At 44.5% G+C, this 8,614-nt stretch overlaps 1 protein-coding gene across 1 annotated transcript; it reads right to left on the bottom strand.

Annotated features, from left to right (window-relative positions):
* Positions 1–3,492: 3,492 nt before the first annotated feature.
* On the bottom strand, positions 3,493–6,675 carry LOC131877940 (MBT domain-containing protein 1-like). The gene is made up of 7 exons (XM_059223786.1): positions 6,447–6,675; positions 5,735–6,389; positions 5,406–5,648; positions 5,058–5,334; positions 4,531–4,973; positions 3,906–4,462; positions 3,493–3,833 (listed from the first exon to the last, which is right to left on the bottom strand). The coding sequence occupies exons 1-7, from the start codon at positions 6,474–6,476 to the stop codon at positions 3,663–3,665; spliced, it is 2,376 nt and encodes a 791-aa protein (XP_059079769.1). The 5' UTR covers positions 6,477–6,675; the 3' UTR covers positions 3,493–3,662.
* Between the last annotated feature and the right edge of the window lie 1,939 nt (positions 6,676–8,614).

The raw sequence follows: 8,614 nt of genomic DNA, 5'->3' as shown, positions 1-8,614 counted from the left end.
TCTCTCCAAGTGAATAAACTTCATAACCTTCAGAAGTGTCCGGGTGCTTCTGGTTATAACATACTTGTGCCCGAGATGGCCTTTTTCCGCCCAATATATGGTGATGAAGAATCAACGCTTTTCCAACATTAAATTCATCGATTTTTAGCAAAGCGTGACACAACTGGTCCACTCTGTCATTTCACTTGAGCGCTAAATCTTTTATCGTTCGATGATACCTAAAAAATGATGAAAAGTGAATAACCATCAAAATGATACGACAAATGGTTCCCTATGTCCCACCAAATGGAATAAAGCATGGGAAAGAAGTTTGTGCATTAGAAAGAACCTGTACTATGAAAAAGGAACTTCACTAATAATTTGTATTTGTTAGACTTTTTTTCTCCATAAGGCATAATCAATTGTATTTCAAGTCCAGTCTGAGAGTATGCATCGGATTGGGATCTCATCTAGTCGAACTTTGAGTAACAATTTATTCAACATTTCTGCATCCGTGTGTTTTAAGCGAGTGGCAATTTGTTTTTGGTGTGCCAATTTCTATTTAACCCTTAAAGACTTACCTTTCTTCGATAAGGTTATGGGACAAGATCCCGTGGTTGAAACAACAAGCCCATTCTTTTGGTTTGCATACTTTTCCATTTGGACCGTAATTATTGACAAAATAATTCCATCCATCTGACTTGCCGCTCTAAAAAGTAAATGTTCAAACCGTTGATGGATAAATTGAAACATAGTAAGTTAGTTTGTAAAAGAATTTTTTTTTTCATTTTTAATTTCTTAAAACTCCAGCGTCCATTTTATGCAAGGCTTAAGTCTGTACTATACGTCCCGAGATACAAGCCCATGGTATGGCCCACAATTGTAAAAGTTCTAACGATAAATCTTGCCAAAGTAGGCTAAACTTGTGTTTTTTTCTGCATACCTATTATATTCTGCATACCTATTATATTTTAACGATAATTTATTTCCTGGAAAAGAGCAACACCAAGTGCTTTTTTTTAGCATAAAAGTGCACAATCATTTGATTGAATATTAGAATCTTACAAGAGGAGATACAATTCCCATTCATGATTAATTTATTTTTAACCCCTTTCGTTCTCGTAGGCTATTTTTAATAAATGCTTACATAATTGAATAAAAACTATTGCTTGCATACCTAATCTTGCTTCAACTTTGTTATGTTCACATGTGACGGTGTATGAATGATATCTATTGCCGAGAGATGGAGGTATATATAGGTGAATGGAATTGAACTATGGCGAGTAATGAGGGATGTGGTAGAGTAAGTATAAATGAAATAACGACGGATGACTAGGATACAACAAGCTTGTAAGAAAAGGTCACGAACTCTGATTCCGAGGGAGTCAAACGCAATTGGCTGAGACACGTCCGTAATTCGGGATCGTGAGGTAGGAGACCATTTTTCCAAGCGTTTTCGAGATGCCACGCACATTTAACGTGCTTCACCGGTAAACTTGGGAACGCCTCTCGCCAAGCATTAATGAAAGAAGCCCCCATATCAGACATAATCACTTTCACGTCATGAACAGCCTCTTCAGCCAAGCGATTGAGTACAAATAAGCCCTGTTTCACCACAATCGAAACCTCTGTGTTGGCAACAATTTGTATCACTGGTACGCCTTCGCCTCTTTTATCTAAAACATAAGATTACCAAGATTGTAAAATGCGACATACCTTTCGAACACATTTAAAGATAAACAGAACTTGCAATACGGTTGTGTTCAATTAATATGTGCTTCAAGCAATTTCAAATATGGAACTGTTTACTTACCAGTCACTAAGAATGAAATTAGCGGGTATTTTGATGAATTTGTCCCATGTGTTGAATCCATGAAAAGAACCTTGGGTTGTTCTTTAAATGCTTTAATCATGTCTGACGATGCAAAGATTATGAAAGTGTTCTCTTCGGTCTTGGATCACTTTTTCGGATATTTCTTTCGGGATAGCAGTCGGTTTGACGGGCAACCCGTCAAAGGAATACGCTCGAACCTCCTCCCTTGTCATTAGATTACAAATATTTTCAAAATCTGATTTGGTTAAATCGATATTTGTGTGAACATAAGCTCTTGCAAGGTTGTCTAAATCTTGTAGCGTAACTATCTTATTCCCTCCTGCAACGCAGTCCGCCGGAGTACAGTATCTTTGAAGGATTACAGGTTTTGGAACTCCTGCTTGAAGTAATCCAATAAGCATCTGCTTGGTAATCTTGGAGATTCTTTGAAACCGTAGCTCGATTGCATGGGTGTGGGTTTTGCAGCCCTTCATTACGAATTGCATTGCTTGCTGGTAACATTGGTTTCCTGGGATATCTGGTGGACATGAGCACAATGTCATTTGCTTGGTATAGTATTTGGCCTGGCATTCATGACGTGTGATCTTGGCTTTCTTTCTTGGTTTTACTTGGGCATGGCTAGTTCGGGTGCCAGGTATCACTGTTTTGAGAATTCGGGTAGCGTTGTTGACTTCATTGGTCTGTCTTTGACCATTGTCCAATACGGCGTCGTCGTTTGAATCGCCCTGGTTTGAAGCCTCTATTTGGAGGGCATCAATCGATTTTCTGTAGTGTCTGCATTGAAATCTTGCGATGCCATTGCGTCCTGTACGTTTAATGAAGATTTTGTCCAATTCCTGTTCCATTACCCAATTTTCCAACAAATCCAGCGATGCAAAGGACTCATTGATGTAGTCGTGTGCATGATCCTCATTGCATAGGCCGTGGCAATTTTTTTGGTGTCTCGCTAAAATTTCGGCATTACTAAGTATTGCTCGGCGACACCGCCGACAATTATATTCTGAAAAATTGTTAAATCAGCGATTTATTTTTCTCATAATTTTCAATAAACCAACGATGTATGGCTTTGTCAAAAGGTGTAGATGCAGACATATACAGGCGAATTGTTTCAATGTAAGTAATTTGACCAGTCTTAAAGAGGATGCAATTATTACAGAACAAACATATAGGAATTCAAACGACGTTATTGCCACAATCTCTTTTATGACAGAAAAATAACTATATACTTACTTGACGACATCCTCTCTTGTTGATGGAAACTTGCACCGGTAATTCGGGGTATTCAGGGAAGTAAATTACATGAAATGGACGAGGGTTAACGTCTTTGACTTTTTAATCGACACAGCCCGGTTGGTCTTCAAGAGGACAATTTCGCGCCAACTTGCTTCTTCAGGGCATCACGAATCACTGCACAAGGGATGCCAATACCAGGATTCGGACAGATTCGCCAATTGAGTTCATTTTGTCACAACTGATTTCTTGTGTAATTTGCTACGTGCTTGTTTTCGCGGAAAATGAAATTAATTAAAACTGTGATGAAAATACAATTTTATGACAATGAAATGTGATGGAAAATAAATAAGAAATAGTGAGATTTCACCAGGGATCCCCCTCCTCCAGTAGTATATACTGATGCCTTGGCCAGCCATCCCTCCCTCCTCGACCAACACCCAACGAAATTTCGAGGTTTCTATCTTTATTTCTCTGCTTTACGTTCAGAATCTGATGATATTTAAGATTTTTTTTACATCGTCGTCAAGAAAGGCTCCTCAGCCTATGGATTTAGTGGGCATCAAAAATAAATATACACACGTGAAACACTCGGAGCAATCTCAACAATTTTGTCTCTTCAAGGCGTGCTCTTTCGAATCGTAGCGAGGAAGCGCGCTTGGGCCGGGTTCATGCGGGCTTTCAACAAAGTCAAGAGGTTTTCAACCTTGAGGCAAGGACCGATCTTGTTATTAGCCAACTTCATCACCTCTTCTTTAGCCAAGGATAAAAAGCGGCTGCCGTCCACTCCCTGCAATGATTTGATGAAACAATGTTTAGGCATTGCCTCAATGTCAACCGAAGAGGGATTTTTGAACCTCACCTGATCAATAAACGCGTCCACAAGAGTGGCGCAATCGTTGATCTCCAAAAATTGTGCTACCTCATCCACGTTCCAATTGGCTGGGTCCAGGTTCGAGTCGCGAATTCTTTGGTTCGAGACTTGACCGGCCGAGTCCACCAATCTGGGAATGACTTTGATGGCCAAAGCCGGCGTCAAAGTGGGTGGAGGAGGGGTGGGACTGGCTGGCTCCACACTTTGTGCTTCCAAGACGGGAGGCGGTGGTGATGAGCTAGCAGGTACAGCCACAAGAGCGGAGGAAGAGGAGGCCGGTGGAGGTGGTGGGGGAGGTGAGGGCGAGGGCGTTTTCGGTGCTAGCGGAGCGACTTCGGGAACCTCTTCGACCTCCTTCACATTCACCGGCGACGCCGTTTTCCGACCCGATTTCCTCCCATTAGGTGTGGCCAGAGGGCCTTGATTATTAGGATTGGGCGATACCGTGGTGCTCCCTCCCGCGTTGGAAGAATTGCCTCCTCCGGCTGAGGCCCTCTTCTTGCCTTTTCGACCCACGGGCTTACGTTTTTCTTTCTTTTGCGGAGCTAGATATGACGAAGATCTGGATTTCATTGCTGATGATTTTCGGTTTCGAAGAACTACTTGTACTTACGCATCTTCCGCGGTCCTTCAAGTTTATGGCCGACTAATTCGGCCCAACCCACTGGGTAAATGTCCACGTTCTCACAATCCATCCATTGGTCGTAGTCGTCCTCCCAACCGTCAAAGTGGACTTTCAGAAGGCGTCCAACAACGCGACCGATTGTGCTGACACAGATGAGCCTAGGGTCCATTTGGTCCGAGGCCTCGACTTTCATGCCCACTTTGAAGCCGTGTCGAACGTCGTCCCGATGGGGATTGAAGAGCGACACGGCAGCGGCTTGAGCTTTCGTCTCCTTGAGATAATCGTACCACGTGAAATTGTCCTCCCACCCTGTGGGAGGCTTTAACTTGATGTTCTTCTTCTCGCAGTATCCGGGAGGAAAGATCAGTGGCGACGATCCATGATAACAGAACCAATCCGAACCCGTCTCATCCGTCTCATAACCATCGATTCTGGAACGACCCAAAACAGATGTGAGATGACTTTCCCACCTACCCAAGAGCCTGACGAGGAGGAAAACCGAATGCAGTTCGTACCTAACCATGATGTAGCCGAAGCGAAGCACCTTCATGATGGTGGCCACACACACCGTGGCCAGGTTGAGGGGATCCACAGCCTCGATCTTCATACCCACTTGAAACTGTCCGGGTGGCTGTTTATACTCCGGGAACATGTCAGCCGTACAATCCGTGTCGGTGTAAGTCTCTAAGGCACAACGATCGTAATAGGCCTGGGGGGCCTCAATCTGATGACCCACCCGATGGGCCCAGCCCACGGGATGGATGAGGGGACTCTCTTCGTGGCACCAAAACCCTAGATAAAACCAAGGAAAAATGAGTCCGTGCACACCGAGACCATGGCTGGCATGACCCTATAGAAAATACCTTTATCATTATGGTCCACATTATCGTATTGTAGGTACAAGCGACGGCCAATGATCTCGAAAATGGTAGCCACGCGCACCTGGCAAATCCGCATCTTATCGACCACCTCGAGTTTCATGCCGGGCTTGAAGATGGAGCCCACACTCTGCCAAACCTTGCTGTAGAAATTGGTGGGCAACGTACGGGCCCCCGTTAGACGCTTGACCAAATAGTCTTTCCAATCCGAACGCTTGGTCTGAATGGCTGCAAGAAAAAACAATACCACCTACTCAGTCAGGCCAATGTCTGGTTCAGGAGGAACTAGAGCTTAATTCACGCCTAGCACGCACCTCGAGGCGGAATCAGGGGCTTGCCCTTGGTGGCGCACCAGCCCACGGGATGAATTTTGTCCGAGCACACGCTCAGCCAAAAGTCTTTGGTGCCGTCTTGACCAAAGCCTTCGTAGCGCAAGAGCGCATTGTAGCCCGACAAGCGGAGGACCGAGGCCACCCAGTAGCTCACGTCGAACAGGCCAAAATGCTCAGCATCCTTGTTCTCCACCTCGACCTTCATGCCCACCGTGATCTGGTCCCAACACTCGGACATGGGGGCGTGTTTGAAGGCCGTCACGGGCGCCGCCACAAAGTCGGGCGCGCTCATCAACGACTCCCAGGAGTAGGAATGTTTCAAATCATGCGACGTCGACAGCGAAGGGTGCGTGTAATCCTCGATCGGGTACGAGAACACCAAATTCCGCGCCGGAATCAACGACGAATCCGAGGCGGACGAATCCCTCGCCGCTACCGGAGCCCAGCCTTCCGTCGCGTCTGAAGCCGGGGCATTGGCCGGGGCATTGGACGGTGCATTGGACGGGGCATTGGCCGGGGCCGGGGCGGGGTCGTTCAGCTCCGAAGCTGAGTCAGCCGAAGCTGCGGCGCCATTGGTAGCCGCACCCGAGGGCAGTGGGTCCGTCACGGTCGAGGCGGGGCCAGAGGTCAAGGTGGTCTGCAAATATACGTAGGTCAGTAGTGGCTGGATGGGTCAAGGCAAGTCAGAAGTTACCCCGGGGTTTTGAGGCGTGTCTGTCTCCATGATGGAGGGCCAAGACTTGGAACGGGCGGGGTGTCGAGTGAAGTAACCGGATGATGGGAATCAGGAGGTCCACTGGTCCAAGCTCTAGATGGATGGATGGATGGATGGATGGAGGGATGGATGTGTCGGTTGGAGGCAAGAAAGAGAGAGAGAAAGAAAGAAAGAGGCCAAGCCAAGACAACAAATGTCTGCTGTCCGCAGTCCGTGTCCGTACACACAAGTACACACAACACGGTGAACACAGTGCCCTCTACACCACACCAACAAGAAGACCAACTTCAGTGTCTCCAGAGAGAAAGAAATAAAAAAAAAACACCCAAAAATATGGATGGTCTGCGGAAGCTTTCAAAAACGCCGCTGCAAACAAATAACCATGTTAGTAGCTTCACGGGACTTTAGCCATGCTTCAATCACAAATTAACCCTCTCGTTATACTCGAAGCTACAGTTTAGTTTGAAATGTGATGGCACATCAATTGGGCAGTTGAATTTTGACAAGGTGTGCGTCTTTTGTCACTCGCTCTAGATTGAAAGTGCTAGTAACTCCCCGGACGGGCCAAAATTTTCAAAACTAGCTCCCTCAGGGATTTTTGGGTTCCTACCTGAACTACTGACAAACATTTGCAACTTTTTGGGGTTTCAAACAATTTTTGACTCTTATTTGTAGGAAATTTCAGACTTGCTTAACTTCAATAATGTTGACAAATCCTTCAAACAGTCGCTTTCAAGTCCGTCCTGCAATATCTATACCTAGTCTCTTATTATATCCAAGAAAGATTTTGCTTTAAACTAACCCAATGAACAATCGAAAGCAATGCGGAACACTGATGAGATGAGCCAAGCTTTTGAATCCTTAATCCACAGTTGAATAAAACTCTAGATTACAAAGTGGCATCAAAAGCTGGCCTTGTCCTTTCAGCCATGTGAAGCAGAGCTCTGGATTAGGTAAAGCCGCCATTCATTGCGCGACTCTTACGCTTTTTGCCCTTAGTTTTGAGCCGAAAAGTTGGTACCAGCACTTTGCTATTCTTCCCTAAGAGTTCTTTGCAATTACAACAAACGCTCATGAAATATTCAATCGATGCTCGTAACATTCGAATATTCTCTTTTTATTTGTGTCCCTACCTGTACCCTTTATACACTTGATAATGTCACTGGTGGTTAAAGCAATAAACAATAACAAATCATTTGCATTTGTAATCATTTTTACAAAGCATATGAAATATAAATATGAAACGTTTTGCTGAACAATTTTAGGGGTTATGTCTGTACACGTTGAAAAAATATGTCCAAAACACGACACGGCGATAACCAGAAGGCTTACTTGCCCCTGCTAATTTAAAGTTAAGATAGTGTATTTGGAGTTAGATCAACATTTTGTAAATTTCACGCTTTTCGGCAAATTGTTAACCTTTTTCCTCCACCTATCTGCAAAGTTAAGGTTCTGATTCCAAGTTTGATTTCAACAGCCCATACTCTGGCATCAATCACTTAAAGTTCTACAAAAGTACGAGGAGTATGTTGTTCGATGCTTTCCTTTTCCCTGATCCATTTTTACCTATGTTTACTATATCTTGCCATTTAATTGCCGGAAAGGGCGTGATCTTCTATTTTTGAAATTACAAGGCCATGGACTGGACCTTATTGATCTGAGTGCTTGCCATTCTACAATTCTTATTCTTAGGTCAATTATGGCACATTTGAAATGTCTGAAATGAACATTTCGTGCCTTTTATTCTAAAAAGGGATCGCAAAGATGTTTTTTAGGTTAAGCTAAGGTTTGAACTACGATCTAGTGATGTTCTAGTGACCCAGAGGCGAGTTTTGCCAACCTTAGATTGTACCTCCGAGTTATTTATGGCTTGGCCGTTAGCCAGAATGAGCATCCCCTCAGCCGTTTAGCGAGTGCATCTTCATACTGGTTAACGACCCAGCCCCTAAGTCCGAGTTTAAAAAACTGGCCTCAGCGAGCATTGGAGCTCGAGCAGCTCGAGACTTAACGTTGGTCAATAAGCGTTATTCTCCACCGATTAGTTGGCGGTGCTCGTTTTTGAATTTGTGACAAACTGTTAGAAAGGTTTGGAGAGAGACCTTAAAGGCTATTAATATCGTGTTAGGTTAGGTTGGGTTAGGTTAGGG

The sequence above is a fragment of the Tigriopus californicus genome, chromosome 3 (genome assembly GCF_007210705.1).
Source record: "Tigriopus californicus strain San Diego chromosome 3, Tcal_SD_v2.1, whole genome shotgun sequence".
Classification (NCBI taxonomy): domain Eukaryota; kingdom Metazoa; phylum Arthropoda; class Copepoda; order Harpacticoida; family Harpacticidae; genus Tigriopus; species Tigriopus californicus.
Note: the sequence above shows the minus strand (reverse complement) of the source record. Positions and strands in the feature narration are given on the sequence as shown.

Coding starts and splice junctions, on each gene's coding strand:
- LOC131877940 (XM_059223786.1), bottom strand. CDS start 6,476: ATGGAGACAGACACGCCTCAAAACCCCGGG. Junction 6,390..6,446: donor ACACGCCTCAAAACCCCGGG/GTAACTTCTGAC, acceptor GTATATTTGCAG/ACCACCTTGACCTCTGGCCC. Junction 4,974..5,057: donor TTCGGCTACATCATGGTTAG/GTACGAACTGCA, acceptor GGGTCGTTCCAG/AATCGATGGTTATGAGACGG.